This window comes from Pristiophorus japonicus, chromosome 18 (assembly GCF_044704955.1).
Source record: "Pristiophorus japonicus isolate sPriJap1 chromosome 18, sPriJap1.hap1, whole genome shotgun sequence".
NCBI classification, from domain to species: domain Eukaryota; kingdom Metazoa; phylum Chordata; class Chondrichthyes; family Pristiophoridae; genus Pristiophorus; species Pristiophorus japonicus.
In genome coordinates, this window is record NC_091994.1 from 92,075,766 (window position 1) to 92,095,029 (window position 19,264).

The 19,264-nt window shown below is 48.2% G+C and overlaps 1 protein-coding gene across 10 annotated transcripts in view; it reads right to left on the bottom strand.

The window, feature by feature from the left end:
- The window catches only part of ubr4 (ubiquitin protein ligase E3 component n-recognin 4), a 206,153-nt gene that overhangs the window by 50,809 nt on the left and 136,080 nt on the right, over nucleotides 1–19,264 (bottom strand). For all 10 annotated transcript variants that reach the window (XM_070860353.1, XM_070860352.1, XM_070860351.1 and 7 more), the window contains one exon: nucleotides 19,081–19,171. In XM_070860353.1, coding sequence (XP_070716454.1) covers nucleotides 19,081–19,171 — 91 coding nt within the window. The remainder of the gene's footprint in view (nucleotides 1–19,080; nucleotides 19,172–19,264) is intronic.

The window sequence follows — 19,264 nt, forward strand, 5'->3', positions numbered from 1 at the left end:
AAATTCTTTATGACTTCTTTGCAGTTAGCTGGGTGAAGGTACTTTCTAATATATCATCCTAATTCTCCCCTAAATATTTGCATACTGAGCGAGTACGTCAATAGGCCGCGAAATATCTCTCAGACAAGTCTAATCCTATTCTCACCAGGTGTCACACACAAGGATAGAAACTGTCTCGTGCACAAAACTGGCCACGCTCCCAGATCAATTAAGTCACCATTGGAATGTTGTGCTAATTATGCTTTTTTCCAAGCTTTCGAGGAGGCTGCAAAAATTAAGCTGTTTCTTTTGAGCGTAAGGACACTCAAAGGCACATTTTTAAAGCTTTTGAATGTAATTTAAAATTTTTTTTACTAAGAAGCTGACTATTGCACCCCAACAAACTAACAAATCATGATATATTGTTTTTAAAGTCATTTAAAATCGGGTTACTCACAGATTGACATTGATTAAATAAAATGCTTATTTTTTTTTTTAATGATAAACTCATTTTCAGCTGTATTAATCAAACTGCACCAAGTTACCATTCTTATAATATATCAAGGAATATTTTTTTAAACAATTTTTTAAAATTACATTTAAAACGCTGCCTGACTGCACTGATTCATGGCAGATTTTGCATTGGGTGACATGCAAATGAGTTTGAGCAGAAACTCGAGAAATGAATCACTTATCAAATGGGCGCAAATCAGCGATTGCACACAAAGCTTTGGGGAATGAAGCTGGGCAGGTTGAATGGGTAATAGTGGGCGAGCACTTGGGTGCCAGTGACCATAATTCAGTCAGATTCAAGTTAGTTATGGATAAAGACAAGGATAGGCCTGGAATAAATGACCCAAATTGGTGAAAAGCTAATTTTGCTAAGTTGAGGAGTGATTTGGCCACAGTGGACTGGAAACAGCTACTTGTGAGTAAATCAGTGTCAGAACAGTGGGAGGCATTCAAGGAGGAGATCCGGAAAGCTCAGGTCAAACATGTACCCTTAAAGAAAAAGGGTGGGAATAACAATTCTACAGCCCCCTGGATATCTAGGGACTTACAGGGGAGGATAAAGAAAAAAAGGGAAGCTTATGTCATATACCGATGGCTAAATACTGTAGAATCTTTGGAGGAATATAGAAAGTTAAGAGGCAAAATTAAAAAGGATTATTAGAAATGCTAACAGAGAGCATGAAAAATTCTTGGCTAATAAAATTAAGGAAAACCCAAAAAATATATAAATATATTAACAGAAAGAGGGCCTATTAGAGACCATGAGAGTAATCTTTGTGTGGAGGCGGAAGATGTTGGGAGGGTTCTTGATGAATACTTTGCATCTGTTTTCACAAAGGAAAGGGGCAATTCAAATACTGCTATCGAGGAGGAGTGCGATATTCTGGATGAAGTAAACATAGTGAGAGAGGAGATATTAAGGGGTTTAGCAGCTTTGAAACTAAATAAGTCCCCAAGCCTGGATGAAATGCATCCCAGGTTATTGAGCGAAGTAAAAGAGTAAATAGCAGAGGCCTTGACCATCATTTTCCAGTCCTCTTTGGATCTGGGCATGATGCCGGAGGATTGGCAGACTGCTAATGTAGTACCCTTGTTTAAGAAAGGAGAAAGGGATAGGCCGTGTAATTACAGGCCTGTCAGCCTAATCTCAGTGATGGGAAAATTATTTGAAAAAATCCTGAAAGACAAGATAAATCTGCATTTGGAAAGGCAAGGATTAATTAGGGACAGTCAGCACGGATTTGTTAAGGGAAGATCGTGTTTCACGAACCTGATTGAATTTTTTGAGGAGGTAAGCAAGAGGGTCGACGAGGGTAGTGCGTACGATGTAGTGTATACAGACTTTAGCAAAGCTTTTGATAAGGTCCCACATGGTAGACTGGTCACTGTGGAACCTGATTAACTATTGTGGGACCTGATTAATTTATAATTATAGAGTAGCTGTGTGCTGTGTACGTGCTCACAAACAATGACAAAGGTTGCAGCGTGGTTGGGGCCAAAGCGCAGTCACCGGGTTAAGCGCTATTCCGACCAGATAACAGGAACATGCTGCGAAACAGTGAACAGCAGGAGGAAGGAGCATGATGTGGTAATCACATCATGACCAAGGCGATTGCTAACCAGCGGCCAGTCCGGAGTCGACAAACTGACCCCAGTAACAGCAGGGGGGCCAATCAGGGAATGGGAAGACCCCACGTTCACAACTATAACTGAAGCTGTAACACGCGGTAGAGTGTGCTTTATTCTTAGTAACTGCAAGATGTAATTGAGCCAAAAGTTTGCCTGGATACTACCACCGGACCAGAGTCTCGTCAACTGCTAAGAATATAAGAGATCCTACATTCTGGTGTAGTCGCGCAGGATTGCTGAATGTCAGATGCTGGGAGACCCTAGGACCCACGTCGACACGAGGGTAAGGACACCTCTTAAATAAAGTCTTCGTCCGAAGTCTTTCGCGGCAGGCGTCATTCACGCGATCTTTAAAAGAACCGTCTGTGGGTAGTATTAGGGTCGAGACCCCCGTAACAGAGAGTTTTCCACTCGACAGAACATAAGGTCCTGTCCCGGACTTAAGGTCCACGTCTCGCACCCGCCGCAACTAAGGGTTCTAAATCGGCACAATGGCTGAAGGCGGAAACAAAAACCGTCCCACGACTGAAAGAGGAGGGCTGGCCCCACCGGAGGTCACGGACGAGGAAATGTTAGAAAGCCTTAGGGAATACATCGAACAGCGATTTGATTTACGAAACTGAACAAAAGTATGGAACCTCTAAGGGTCTGTGGACCCTGGACGATATAAAAAGGGTATGGGGGAAAACCACGCGCATGAAAGATAAAGAAAGGACCTGCTGGTCCCTGGCTGTCATGAGCCAAGTTCGACAGAGAAAAGAAATCATGACCCAGTCCCAATTCGATCGGGATATGAAAGCTGCTAAAGATCAAAATCAAGGCACTTGGGGAACAAGTGACCAAGAAAAATTCGGAAATAGAGAAGAAAGGGAAAGAGATAATTAAACTGTAGGGTCAGATTAAAGATTCGGTCGAAGCCAGTACGCAGGGGTCGAGTCTGGGGTACAAAGCCGTCTATCCAAGTCTGGCACAAGTAGGGAAAGAACACCGACAGCTGGAAAGGCAACAGGCGGGAGTAGTGATGTCAGATTTCGATTCAGGCTCCTCGTCATCCGACGAGGACTCGGACAGCAGCGACATTAGCCCTAAAATAGCCCCACTAAAAACAACGAGAGTTAAAGTAGAGACGACGACCAAGACGGAAGGCGGAATTAAGAAGCGCAAACAAAGATACGAGAATATGATAGTTCATGTAGCCGCGGATAAATGGTCGAAAGAACTTCAACACCCGAAAAAGGGGGGGGGGGCGAGAACGTGGGAACAATTAGATTGACTGCGAACTATTTACACAGTCCATCCTTTGGACGGAGTCCAGATTCTGACCGTTATGGTGCCGGGACGATCGGCACGTAAACTCCAGAGGGCAGTAAAAGAGGCACTTGGAGACACTGGACAGGGAATTGACGCAGCCTGGAGAGAAGTGAAAGGGTGGTTAAGAAAGTATGGGCTGGCAAGGACGGATTGGAGTAAGATTGCAGTGTGCCAGCAAAAAGGAACAGAGGAGGTACTCGAGTATGAGGAGCGATTCAAGTCTACGTGGCTGGAACATTCGGGTCTGCATCAAGATTGGGATGATCGGGGAACCTCCTTCACGCAGTTGGTAGACCGGTGTAGCCAATTAGATCGGGATTTAACTTCAAAGGTCCGAGTAATGCAGAGTGGGTGGAAACCAAAGGACCGGGAGAGACAGACGCCCGGAAGACTGCCGGGAAAGTGCCACTATTGCGGTAAAGAGGGACATTGGGCCCGATCGTGCCGAGCGAAGAAACCGAACAACCAGGGAAGCTCAGGGACAGGCCAGGAACAGGTCGATGGGTGGTCAGTGATGGAGCGGTTTAAAGAACTTTCCTTCCATCAGCTGCTGCAGTTGCTGGAGTGCGCGAAAAACTCGTAGAGCCCGCCTCCTCCCCGGCAGGATCCCTGTTAGCATTAATACATCAACGCAGGGATGGACCATATGTCAGTGTGGGAGTGGGCGACCAAGAGATTGATTGTTTATTGGACACGGGCAGAATTGACGTGCGTGCCCGAAAATTATAAATTCCCCCTCGACCGGACAATCCGTGCGGCACATGTAGTCGGAGGCCATAAGCTGATACTCCACCGAACCCAGCCAATGTGTTTGGTTCCGGGACCACATGAAGTAACCGCATCGGTCTGGGTGGGACAACCCCTACTCGGGATGGACGTTGTGACGAAAATAGACTCCTCCCTGGACTGAGGACGGCCAAGTCACATGGTCAATCCAATCCCTGCAGAGGGAAGAGCTAAGGGACCACCCGATATGGGCCAAGGACAAACATGACTGTGGCTTGCTTAAAATGGACCCGCTTACCTTCACCGGGACTTCACCTCCTCGCACCAAAAGTACCCGATCAGCCCGACATCAATCCAAGGAATATTACCCATCATCCGCAGTTAGAAGTACAAAGGGTAGTAGTTAAGACCCACAGCTCATCCAACAGTCCCGTGTGGCCAGTGCATAAGGGTAAAGACGCCTGGCGCATGACGGTGGACTACTGGAAGACCAACCAGTGCATTAACCAAAAAGCTCCGTTGGTAGCAGACCCCTCCACTATATTTCAGGCTCTGATGCCGGAAGACAAGTACTTCTCCGTTATTGATGTGGCCAACGGATTCTGGGCAATTCCATTGGTCCCAGAGGTGCAGCCGTGGTTTGCCTTTACCATCCAGGGGCAGCAATACACCTGGACCCGTCTACCTCAAGGGTTCCACAACAACCCAACGGTGTTCCACATGGCCCTCCAGGGTCACTTAAGGGAGCTACCCCCGATGGGATCTACGGTCATACAATATGTCAATGATATCCTACCACGGAAGATGAGCATGAACGAGACGTGCTGACCTTACTGGACCAGCTCGTCGAAAAGGGATACAAGGCCAGTATGTCCAAGGCTCAGATAGCCCAGGAAGAAGTAATTTACCTTATAAGAATATAAGAACATAACAATTAGGAACAGGAGTAGGCCATCTAGCCCCTCGAGCCTGCTCCGCCATTCAATAAGATCATGGCTAATCTGGCCGTGGACTCAGCTCCACTTACCCGCCCTCTCCCCATAACCCTTAATTCCCTTATTGGTTAAAAATCTATCTATCTGTGACTTGAATACATTCAATGAGCTAGCCTCAACTGCTTCCTTGGGCAGAGAATTCCACAGATTCACAACCCTCTGGAAGAAATTCCTTCTCAACTTGGTTTTAAATTGGCTCCCCCGTATTTTGAGGCTGTGCCCCCTAGTTCTAGTCTCCCCTACCAGTGGAAACAACCTCTCTGCCTCTATCTTGTCTATCCCTTTCATGATTTTAAATGTTTCTATAAGATCACCCCTCATCCTTCTGAACTCCAACGAGTAAAGACCCAGTCTACTCAATCTATCATCATAAGGTAACCCCCTCATTTCTGGAATCAGTCTAGTGAATCGTCTCTGTACCCCTTCCTATCCTTCGCTTAACCTATCTAAATCTCTTTGCAGTCTCTCTGTGTCCTCTACACAACCCGCTTTCCCACTAATCTTAGTGTCATCTGCAAATTTTGTTACACTACACTCTGTCCCCTCTTCCAGGTCATCTATGTATATAGTTGTGGTCCCAGCACCGATCCCTGTGGCACACCACTAACCACCGATTTCCAACCCGAAAAGGACCCATTTATCCCGACTCTCTGCTTTCTGTTCGCCAGCCAATTCTCTATCCATGCTAATACATTTCCTCTGATTCCGCGTACCTCTATCTTCTGCAGTAACCTTTTGTGTGGCACCTTATCGAATGCCTTTTGGAAATCTAAATACACCACATCCATCGGTACAGCTCTATCCACCATGCTCGTTATATCCTCAAAGAAATCCAGTAAATAAACCTTGGACAAAAGATCTCAATGGGAGAGCGGGGACTGACCCAGGATAGGACCGAGGCGATTCGCGCGGCTAAACAGCCCGCCACGATCCAGGAACTTCAATCCTTCTTGGGTCTGTGCAATTTTAATAGGAACTGGGTGGACTCCTACACGCAATTGGCACAACCGTTGAATGACCTGCTAAAAGGAAAACGACTTCAAAAGAAGCTATCACCCTGGCTGAGGAGCAAAAGGAGGCATTTGAAAAACTGAAACAGGCCCTGTGCACTGCACCCACCCTAGGGATCCCGGACACCAGGAAGCCCTTCACCCTATTCGTGCATGAGAAAGGAGGATACATGACTGCTATCCTGACCCAAGAACAAGGGGACCAACAGAGGCCCATCGGATACAACTCGGCCAAACTGGACACAGTGGCTCTCGAATGGGAAAGTTGCCCGAGGGCCATGGAAGCTACATGCCGAGCAGTAATGGTAATGGCAGGATTAGTCTTAGACCAGAAACTGATCAAATGTCCCCATACAGTACATGCTATGCTATCCATGAACCGGGTCACCCAGATGACCTCAGCCCGATGGACCAGATGGATGACAGTTCTGGAAGTTCCATACCTGCATATTGTACGAGCTAGCCCGGTTAATCCGGCCACTATGCTCCCCCTGCCTGAAGAAGGGTAAGACGACCAGCACGACTGTGCCGGCATGTTAGAAGCAGAAGGAGCCGCTGCGGCAGCCAAACAGCCAATCCGGACTTGATCCTATTTACGGACGGATCCTCATCTGTGCAGCATGGAACCCGGAAGGTGGGCTGGGCAGTCACGACGCTGCACGAGGTAGTAAGGAAGGGGGGGCTCCCCGCCGGAACCTCCGCTCAGCAGGCCGAAGCCTGCAGGGTAGCCGAGGAACAAACGGGTAATATATACACGGATTCTAGGCATGCTTTTAGGGTGGCACATGATTTCGGCCACTTATGGCGGAAGGGAGGATTCTTGACTGCAGCAGGAACCCCAATACGGAATGGGGCGGAAGTCCGCGACCTACTTGAAGCATTACTGCTGCCAGAGGAGGTATCTATCCTGAAATGCAAGGCCCATATGAAGGAGGCTAAAAACACACGGGCCAACCAGACAGCTAAGGAAGCCGCCTTAATGGAACCAAAGAAGGGCACCCTTGTATGTCAACTGGGGACCCGAACGCTGACACAGGATCTGGCAAAAATGCAGGAGGAATGTCTCCGGACAGAAAAATGAAAATGGATAAGTGATGGGATAAAGCTATGGGCGAATGGAATGTGGAGGCAGCCGTGGCACCACAAGCGCTAATGCCCTTTTTGGCTCAACAAATACACTCCTGGGGGCACTTAGCCCTCCCAACAAATGACGGCTTGATTCCAGAAGAGCTAGTGGGGCCGGGGTTTTAGGAAACACGCTCAAGCCACGGTGGATAAGTGCGTCACTTGCCAGAAAAATAACCCCGGGCCCTCCACTGCAATGCCCCTTCTCCGACCTCCGGCCCCGGCAGGGCCTTTCCGAGATTTACAAGTAGATTACATCGCATTGCCCCCATGTCAGGGGTATACGGACGTCTTAGTGATTGTGGATCAATTCTCTAGGTGGGTGGAAGCCGTACCCACCTGAAGGAGCCACGCACACGGCTAAGATGCTGTGTAAAGACTATATACCTAGATGGGGAGTCCCCTCAAGTATTGACTCGGATCAGGGGACCCATTTTACTGGAGCCATGTGCCGAGGGGTCTGCAGATTGCTCAACATCACATGCAATCTACATTGCCCTTATCACCCACTGTTGTCAGGCCAAGTGGAGCGTATGAATCAAACTTTGAAACGACGACTGGCCAAGGACCACCAAGAGGGGAGCCCGTGGCCGCAAGCACTCCCAATGGTCTTGTGTAGCATCATAGAAAATAGGTGCAGGAGTAGGCCATTCGGCCCTTCTAACCTGCACCGCCATTCAATGAGTTCATGGCTGAACATGCAACTTCAGTACCCCATTCCTGCTTTCTCGCCATACCCCTTGATCCCCCTAGTAGTAAGAACTACATCTAACTCCTTTTTGAATATATTTAGTGAATTGGCCTCAACAACTTTCTGTGGTAGAGAATTCCACAGGTTCACCACTCTCTGGGTGAAGAAGTTTCTCCTCATCTCGGTCCTAAATGGCTTACCCCTTATCCTTAGACTGTGACCCCTGGTTCTGGACTTCCCCAACATTGAGAACATTCTTCCTGCATCTAACCTGTCTAAACCCGTCAGAATTTTAAACGTTTCTATGAGGTCCCCTCTCATTCTTCTGAACTCCAGTGAATACAAGCGCAGTTGATCCAGTCTTTCTTGATAGGTCAGTCCCGCCATCCCGGGAATCAGTCTGGTGAACCTTCGCTGCACTCCCTCAATAGCAAGAATGTCCTTCCTCAGGTTAGGAGACCAAAACTGTACACAATACTCCAAGTGTGGCCTCACCAAGGCCCTGTACAACTGTAGCAACACCTCCCTGCCCCTGTACTCAAATCCCCTCGCTATGAAGGCCAACATGCCATTTGCTTTCTTAACCGCCTGCTGTACCTGCATGCCAACCTTCAATGACTGATGTACCATGACACCCAGGTCTCATTGCACCTCCCCTTTTCCTAATCTGTCACCATTCAGATAATAGTCTGTCTCACTGTTTTTACCACCAAAGTGAATAACCTCACATTTATCCACATTATACTTCATCTGCCATGCATTTGCCCACTCACCTAACCTATCCAAGTCGCTCTGCAGCCTCATAGCATCCTCCTCACAACTCACACTGCCACCCAACTTAGTGTCATCCGCAAATTTGGAGATTGTACATTAATGATTTAGACGAGGGGATTAAATGTAGTATGTAAACAGCTGGGGCCCCAGCACAGAACCTTGTGGTACCCCACTAGTCACCGCCTGCCATTCTGAAAAGTACCCATTTACTCCTACTCTTTGCTTCCTGTCTGACAACCAGTTCTCAATCCATGTCAGCACACTACCCCCAATCCCATATGCTTTAACTTTGCACATTAATCTCTTGTGTTGGACCTTGTCGAAAGCCTTCTGAAAGTCCAAATATACCACATCAACTGGTTCTCCCTTGTCCAATCTACTGGAAACATCCTCAAAAAATTCCAGAAGATTTGTCAAGCATGATTTCCCTTTCACAAATCCATGCTGACTTGAACCTATCATGTCACCTCTTTCCAAATGCGCTGCTATGACATCCTTAATAATTGATTCCATCATTTTACCCACTACCGATGTCAGGCTGACCGGTCTATAATTCCCTGTTTTCTCTCTCCCTCCTTTTTTAAAAAGTGGGGTTACATTGGCTACCCTCCACTCGATAGGAACTGATCCAGAGTCAATGGAATGTTGGAAAATGATTGTCAATGCATCCGCTATTTCCAAGGCCACCTCCTTAAGTACTCTGGGATGCAGTCCATCAGGCCCTGGGGATTTATCGGCCTTCAATCCCATCAATTTCCCCAACACAATTTCACGACTAATAAGGATTTCCCTCAGTTCCTCCCCCTTACTAGACCCTCTGACCCCTTTTATATCCGGAAGGTTGTTAGTGTCCTCCTTATTGAATACCGAACCAAAGTACTTGTTCAATTGGTCCGCCATTTCTTTGTTCCCCGTTATGACTTCCCCTGATTCTGACTGCAGGGGACCCACATTTGTCTTCACTAACCTTTTTCTCTTTACATATCTATAGAAACTTTTGCAATCCGTCTTAATGTTCCCTGCAAGCTTCTTCTCGTACTCCATTTTCCCTGCCCTAATCAAACCCTTTGTCCTCCTCTGCTGAGTTCTAAATTTCTCCCAGTCTCCGGGTTCGCTGCTATTTCTGGCCAATTTGTATGCCACTTCCTTGGCTTTAATACTATCCCTGATTTCCCTTGATAGCCACGGTTGAGCCACCTTCCCTTTTTTATTTTTACGCCAGACAGGAATGTACAATTGTTGTAGTTCATCCATGCGGTCTCTAAATGTCTGCCATTGCCCATCCACAGTCAACCCCTTCAGTATGATTCGCCAATCTATCCGAGCCAATTCACGCCTCATACCTTCAAAGTTAGCCTTCTTTAAGTTCTGGACCATGGTCTCTGAATTAACTGTTTCATTCTCCATCCTAATGCAGAATTCCACCATATTATGGTCACTCTTCCCCAAGGGGCCTCGCACAATGAGATTGCTAATTAATCCTCTCTCATTACACAACACCCAGTCTAAGATGGCCTCCCCCCTAGTTGGTTCCTCGACATATTGGTCTAGAAAACTATCCCTTATGCACTCCAGGAAATCCTCCTCCACCGTATTGCTTCCAGTTTGGTTAGCCCAATCTATGTGCATATTAAAGTCACCCATTATAACTGCTGCACCCTTATTGCATGCACCCCTAATTTCCTGTTTGATGCCCTCCCCAACATCACTACTACTGTTTGGAGGTCTGTACACAATTTCCACTACCGTTTTTTGCCCTTTGGTGTTCTGCAGCTCTACCCATATAGATTCCACATCATGCAAGCTGATGTCCTTCCTAACTATTGCATTAATCTCTTCTTTAACCAGCAATGCTACCCCACCTCCTTTTCCTTTTATTCTATCCTTCCTGAATGTTGAATACCCCTGGATGTTGAGTTCCCAGCCCTGATCATCCTGGAGCCACGTCTCCGTAATCCCAATCACATCATATTTGTTAACATCTATTTGCACAGTTAATTCATCCATCTTATTACGGATACTCCTTGCATTAAGACACAAAGCCTTCAGGCTTGTTTTTTTAACACCCTTTGTCCTTTTAGAATTTTGCTGTACAGTGGCCCTTTTTGTTCTTTGCCTTGGGTTTCTCTGCCCTCCACTTTTCCTCATCTCCTTTCTGTCTTTTGCTTTTGTCTCCTTTTTGTTTCCCTCTGTCTCCCTGCATTGGTTCCCATCCCCCTGCCATATTAGTTTAACTCCTCCCCAACAGCACTAGCAAACACTCCCCCTAGGACATTGGTTCCGGTCCTGCCCAGGTGCAGACTGTCCGGTTTGTACTGGTCCCACCTCCCCGGAACCGGTTCCAATGCCCCAGGAATTTGAATCCCTCCCTGCTGCACCACTGCTGAAGCCACGTATTCATCTGCGCTATCCTGCGATTCCTACTCTGACTAGCACGTGGCACTGGTAGCAATCCCGAGATTACTACTTTTGAGGTCCTACTTTTTAATTTAGCTCCTAGATCCTTAAATTCGTTTCGTAGGACCTCATCCCTTTTTTTTTTTAAACCTATGTCGTTGGTACCAATGTGCACCACGACAACTGGCTGTTCTCCCTCCCTTTTTAGAATGTCCTGCACCCGCTCTGAGACATCCTTGACCCTTGCACCAGGGAGGCAACATAACATCCTGGAGTCTCGGTTGCGGCCGCAGAAACGCCTATCAATTCCCCTTACAATTGAATCCCCTATGACTATTGCTCTCCCACTCTTTTTCCTGCCCTCCTGTGCAACAGAGCCAGCCACGGTGCCATGAATTTAGCTGCTGCTGCCCTCCCCTGATGAGTCATCCCCCTCAACAGTGCTCAAAGCAGTGTATCTGTTTTGCAGGGGGATGACCACAGGGGACCCATGCACTACCTTCCTTGCACTACTCTTCCTGCTGGTCTTCCATTCCCTATCTGGCTGTGGACCATTCACCTGCGATAAGACCAACTCGCTACATGTGCTACTCACGTCATTCTCAGCATCGTGGATGCTCCAGAGTGAATCCACCCTCAGCTCCAACTCCGCAACGCGGTCCGTCAGGAGCTGGAGGCGGATACACTTCCCGCACACGTAGTCGTCAGGGACACTGGAGTCGTCCCTGAGTTCCCACATGGTACAGGAGGAGCATAACACGTGACCGAGCTGTCCTGCCATGACTTAACCCTTAGATAGGCAACAACAATGCTAAAGTTTACTCACTGTTATAGAAGAGAAAAAAGAAAAACTACTCACCAATCACCAGCCAATCACTTACCCCCTTGGCTGTGACGTCACCTTTCTGTTTCTTTCTACTTCTTTTTTGCCTTGTCCCTGTAGCTGCACAAGTACGCCTTTTATAGGCCTCTCCACGCACCCCCTCGACGCTGCTCCCGACTGCCGCCGACGCTGGGCCCTGGACTCCCTGCTGTGCCTTTTATAGGCCTCTCCAACGGACTCCCGACGCCTTTCCACGCACCTCTCGCCGACGCTGGGCCCCGGACTCCCTGCTGTGCCTTTTATAGGCTTCACCAACGAACTCCCGACGCACCTCAGGGCCACCCCAAACCGAACCACGGGTTTAAGCCCTTTTGAGATGATCACCGGAAGACCAATGTCTCTCCCGGGGACCATCAATCAGCGAAAAGCAGACTGTCACCTGATGAGTGACACATTGTTGGAATATTGCCAGAATTTAACAAATGCTATCACAGTTCTGCTTCCCAACAGATAAAAGCGGTTTGGGGGGAACACTTGGAGGGAGAACACGATATCGTCCCAGGAGTTTGGGTATACGTAAAGAAAATACACAAAGATCCGCTGGAAGCCAAGTGGGAAGGACCGTACCAAGTATTATTGATGACCCGATGGGCGGTTAAAATCCAAGGGAAGGCGGCTTGGATCCACGCCTCGCACGTTAAACGGGCACCCGTATCGGAAACAGACTAAAAGAACTGAACTTTTGAACTCAACAAAATGTTTGGACTGATTGTACTCGTGGGTTTGACCCTACCCCTGTGTAACATGGAGCTATATGTAAATACTTTTATGTACATGTCATATAGCTATGCTAAGGAAGCCAACATCTCCAGTTGTTGGGTACGTGCGCAGGCACCGATCCATTCAAAGGGAGGAATTCCTTTGAGACCGGTCCCCCTCAATGAATCTGAGATGGTGGAATGGGTTTTTAGCCAGAACCGCACGAACGGGAACAGGACCAATAGTCTGGGGGAAGACGTAGAATTACCAAAGGCCGAATGGCGGTTGACGGATTATGGGTTAAACACCTTTTTGGAGTGGTATCAGCCCAATTATAACCAGACCCTAAAGCCCCCGTTCTTGGTCCTCACTAACACCTCAGGGATATAAAGGCCACAAGGGTCGGTATGTCTGATCAGAAACCAAACCGGAGGGCAAGGAATGGGGAATAGTACGTGTAGGCAAAACGTGAATATGACGAAAGGAAGCATGCAGAGCTTCCTGCATTTCCTGAATAAGATCACCCCGGGCCAGAACTTTACACAAGGATGGGTAGTGGTAGGAGGTGGCCGATATTCCCCATACAACGGTACCTACTTTATTTGCGGCCACAGGGCTTATTCCTGGCTGCCACAGAACTGGACAGGATCTTGTTATTTGGGTTATGAGGTAGGAAGCAAAGGGTAATGGTTGATGGATGTTTTTGTGACTGGCAGGATGTTTCCAGTGGGGTTCCGCAGGGCTCAGTACCGGGTCCCTTATTTTTTGTGGTATATATCAATGATTTAGATTTGAATATTGGGAGTGTTATGTATGTATGTAAACCGTATCAAAATGTAAGACTTGCCACTAGGGGGCACACCTGTGGGAGACCTAAGGGTCACCTGTGCACCCTGGGGCAAGCAGGTATAAAAGGTGATTCAACATGCTGCTTCCCCACTCTGGAGTCTGAATAAAGACACCAAGGTCACAACAGTTTGAGCTTGCGATACAGTCCTGTGGATTTATTCTGAACATTACAAATTGGCGACGAGTAACAGATCACGAACTTTCACGCGGTAATGGCTGCCATTGTAATTCTTGAGAGATTTGTTGAGGGTGATGATTGGTAAGCCTTCGTTGAGCGCCTTGACCAGTACTTTGTGGCCAACGAATTGGACACGGCTGAAACAGCGATCAAGCGCAGAGCGATTCTCCTCACCGTATGTGGGTCATCGGTATATGGCCTCCTTAAAAATTTGCTGGCACTGGTCAAACCAACGGACAAATCTTACGCAGAGCTGTGTACGCTCGTTAGGGAACACCTCAAGCCAAAGGAGAGCATCTTGATAGCCAGGTACCACTTTTACACGCACCGTCGCTCCGAGAGCCAGAACGTGGCGAGTTTTGTCGCCGACCTAAGACGCCTTGCGGGACAGTGCGAATTTGCAGGATCCTTGGGGGAAATGTTGCGGGACTTTTTCGTGCTTGAATTGGCCACGAGGTCATTCTTCGCAAACTGCTGTCTGCCGAATCCCTAGATCTGAGCAAGGCCAACACGATAGCTCAAGCCTTCATATCCACGAGCAATAACACGAAACAGATATCTTCACAGAATCAAAGCTCACCGGCAAGTACTGTGCATAAAATAATGTTTTCAGCAGGCAGAATGGCACAGGGCAGGGCCCACACGACTGCAGAGGCCAGACCTAGGCCGAGAGTGACTCAGAGTCCGCCGTGGGGCATGAATGCATATCCATTAGCACCATGAGGCGCTGCGGGGCAGCCATAGAGCTCATCAATGTTGATTCAAGCACTATGTGTGCAAGGGCTGTGGAACAATGGGGCTACTCCAGCGAATGTGCAAACGATCTCTGACTCACCACGTGGCAGAGTCAGGAGAGGACGACCGATCCAGCGAGGATCACGATGAACGAGCAAGAGAGGCAACTGAAACTGAGGAAGAAGAGGAAGTATATGGGCTACACACCTTCACCACCAAAAGCCCTTCGATAATGTTAAAAGTTGAACTTAACGGCACTCCAGTCTCCATCGAACTAGACATGGGGGCAAGTCAATCAGTTAAGAGCCAGAAAGCATTCGAGAGGCTGTGGGGCGACAAAGCACAGCGACCCAAGCTGATCCCGATTCAGGCAAAGCTGTGCACCTACACCAAGGAACTGATACCAGTCATTGGTAGTGCGGACATAAGAGTATCCCATGAGGGAGCAGTGCACGATTTACCACTGTGAATTGTTTCAGGTGATGGGCCATCGCTGCTTGGTAGAAGGTGGATGGGGAAGATTCGATGGAACTGGAAAGACCTCAGATTACCTTCTCCGGTGAACGACGTTTCCCCTTCTCAAAGGCTGAGCAAACCCCCATCTTCAGCTGAACCAGGCATCGAAGTGCAGATCCAATTGCAGATCCCCGAGGCACAGGACGCTCATCACGACCACAAGGAGGTGAAGATCAACCGAGCAGTGGTACAGGCGCGCCCAAAGCCGACGATTTCTTTGTGTCGATGGAAGAGGCTCCAGGTCGACCATGCGGAGTGGGACTCCGGCCGAAATGATCCGAATGCATCTTCCCGATGCCAGAAGCAAAATCCCTGGGGAGGAAGATCGCGGCAGTCTGCATCACGGACACGGACGAGAGGGAGCCCAGACCACGGGACGAGAGCGCGCCCAGACCACGGGTGGTCGCCGCAACGGAACGGAATAAATGTGTTGCCTAACAAGGAAGACGACTGGGTTTGGGGCAAAGGTAAAGGGGCAGCCGCTGAGGCGGCCAGGAACCCACCACGTTCCAATAAGTTGTTTGCACTATGTAATCCATGTGAGCGGTCCTTCGCAGCCAATGATGTACCATTGCATGGAGTTGGGTGTGTTGTACAGCAAGTCAAAGTAGCGGGCGAACCCCAATCAGTTTGTATATGTATCTAACTAAGCATTCGTAGCAAGTGATGTGTTACCGCACGGGATCGGGAGGAGTGTTGTGCAGCTAGCAAAAGTAGCAGGCGAGCCCCAAACGATTGAACATGTATCCAATAAGTTAAACAAAGCAGCAGCCTGTATTCACGGGACTAAAGAGACGTACCAAAGAGTGTCCCAATATGTGCTCGAGTCAGACAAGCCGCCCATCCCACCAGTCTGGGAGAGCAGAGGCACCATTATCGATGCGTTGTTTCGAGAACGTCGAACCCTGTAACATGATCTGCCACCGGCCAGGCACTGAGAACGGTACTAATGCCCTCAGTTGGCTACCATTGCCCACCACCGGAGTGGAAACGGCGCAGCCTGCAGACCCACTCGCGGTCTTGGAAGTGCTAGAAAGCGAGGTATCAACCGTAAGGCCTCCCCAGGTTAGGACCTGGACCAGCCAGGATCCCACGTTACCGCTTGCCATAGGGGAAACTGCTAGACAGGATGTTGCAACCTATCCATCGCAAAGACGAAAGACCCATCCCAACGTTGCAAAGTAAGGCAGGGCGGCGACACACAGTCAGTGGTCCGGAGCCCCAATACTGCGGCCCAGGACCCATGGGGACCACTCGGCCTCCTGCCACGACCGAAAGTCTCAGGGCCACTGCGGCCATTCTGGGCTTGATAGACCTCAGGGTCAGCAACAATAGTCCAGAGCAGGCAGCCCAAATCACTAAACCAAGCACCACGCATGTCACAGTAGACCCCCTACAGACCCGGCTATCCTGGGTGCTATGCAGTCACCAGACAGAATCACTCAGAACCGAGCCTTCTGTAGGCCATCAGCAGAGAATGCACCATGAACGCATGGCCCCCCCGCCCCCCCCCCCCCCACGCAACATCAAAATAAGTGATGTAGACCATGTTCAGGGCCCCTAGCACCGCATTAGCCAAGGGGGGGAATGGAGTGTATGTGTTGCAAACGGAGCGTTTTACTGTGAAACCATGTACTGGGCTAACGTGTAAAGCATTTGGACTAGACCAAACTGTGAACCACTGATAACCAGGAACCACAGTGAAAGGACCTGGCCCCCAACACGATCAACTTCGCCGTCAACCACGAGGATGAACCCACCACGTCAGGACTTCAACCCAGGCGATCGACCTGGGGATGCGGGGCGCCAGGTCGCCTCAACGTGCAAAAAACTTGCACATAAGACTTTGGGGGGGGGGGGGGGGGGTGGGGGGGATGTTATGTACGTATGTAAACCTTACCAAAATGTAAGACTTGCGACTAGGGGGCACACCTGTGGGAGACCTAAGGGTCACCTGTGAACCCTGGGGCAAAAGGTGATTCACCATGCTGCTTCCCCACTCCAAGATCACAACAGTTTGAGCTTGCGATACAGTCCTGTGGATTTATTCTGAACATAACAGGGAGTACGATTAAGAAGTTTGCAGATGACACTAAGATTGGCTGTGTGGTTGATAATGAAGAGGAAAGTCATGGACTGCAGGAGGATATCGATCTACTGGTCAGGTGGGCAGTGCAGTGGCATATGGAATTTAATTTGGAGAAGTGTGAGGTAATGCACTTTGGGAGGGCTAATAAGGAAAGGATATACACATTAAGCGGTCGGCCACTTAATAGTGTAGATGAACAAAGGGATCTTGGAGTACTTGTCCACAGATCCCTGAAAGCAGCAGGCCAGGTGGATAAGGTGATTAAGAAGGCATACGGAATGCTTGCCTTTATTGGCCGAGGCATAGAATACAAGAGCAGGGAGGTTATGCTTAAATTGTATAATACTCTGGTTAGGCCACAGCTGGAGTACTGCATGCAGTTCTGGTCACCGTATTATAGGAAGGACTTGATTGCACCAGAGAGAGTGCAGAGGAGATTTACTAGGATGCTGCCTGGAATGGAGAATCTTAGTTATGAGGACAGATTGGATAGGCTGGGTTTGTTCTCATAGGAACAGAGGAGGTTGAGAGGAGACCGCGTCGAGGTGTACAAAATATTGAGGGGCCTGGACTTAGTGGATAGCAAGGGTCTATTTCCATTGGTGGAGGGGTCTATTACGAGAGGGCATAGTTTTAAGGTGGTTGGTGGAATGTTCAGAGGGGATTTGAGGGGGGTGACTTCTTCACGCAGAGGGTTGTGGGGGTCTGTAACTCACTGCCTGGAAGGATGGTGGATGCTGAAACCCTCACCACATTTAAAAAGGGGGTTGGATGGGCACTTAAAAGTGCCGTAACCTGCAAGGTTACAGACCTAGAGCTGGTAATTGGGATTAGACTGGATAACCTCTTGTTGGCTGGCGCAGATATAATGCTAAGTACTGCAGGGAATCGAAAACAGCCAGGATGATCTCCTGGACTAGTTTCGATTGCCTGGCTGGGTGGGAGAGGATTTTTCCCAGATATTTTTTCCCGCAATTGGCCTGGGTTTTTTAATTTGTTTTTTGCCTCTCCCAGGAGATCACATGGCTCCGGTTGGGGTGGAGTGTAGAATGTTTCAGTGTAAGGAGTGTTGCAGTTGTGTGGGGCGGACTGGTTGGACTGGGTGCTCTTTACCTTTCCACCATTGTTCATAGGTTTAGATGTAACCTTCAGGGCTGCTGATTGAGGGCCGTACGACTCTTTGTCGGCCGGCGCGAACACGATGGGCCGAAATGGCCTTCTTCTGCATTGTAGATTTCTATGTTTCTAAAGCTAAAACTGTCAGCACTTGTCATTATTGTGTAAAACTGACAGCAGCTTCAGGCATTCTCTCATATGCATTTAAATGCGGAAATCTGGAATTAGCTGTCAGTGATACCCTGTTCCTCCACAGGGTGTGCTGTTGGAGTCTTCGCAGATAGAATCAATCAGAAATCACTCATTTGTTGTGAACTTCAACTATTTACATATTATTCTCACTAAGGACCAATGAAAAGTTAAGCCTTGTTCAATCTGGAGTAACTGAGTTTTTAAACAGTGTAGTAAGTCATAATGACTGCTGAACAAACACTTTGACCCTGAAAAACTAATTTTACAAGTGTGGAGTCTCATTTCCCAGAAGAACATTTAAAAATTGCAGATTTTAAATAATAAACCTAATTTTTTTAAGGTTTGTGTTCTGATATTTTTCTCTTAACCCCATGTATATATTCATTTTCTGTACAATGATTTAAATGTGATTTATGTTCCATTTTTTACTTCCTGCTTTACCATCTGAGAATTCTTCTATCTGATTGGCTGATCAGCCTGCCTGATGCTTGTCCTGTTGCTAGAAGCTACAGATTCCCTTTAGAAGGTGCCAAATTCAAAGTGACATTGGAATAGAGTGGGGTGTGCGCTCTGGAGCCTGATAAAACTTTGTTGGGCAGCTTCTTTCGAGGTCAGCAGCGAGCACCGTTCTATCATCACTGGATGCAAAATCCAGGCCTATATTCTTACTCACCAGATCAGGATTGGCCCAATGGCCTTTGAGTGCAGTTGAGACCTTGGCGATGATTAGGTCATTCATTTGCTGTGTTGCTTCTGGGTTATCTCTGCAAGTAAAGAGCAAAACATGATGGTCAGATAAATGCTACCTTCAGTGTATATGGTAACAAAGCAAGTAAATGCATTAAACGTCAGCCTGG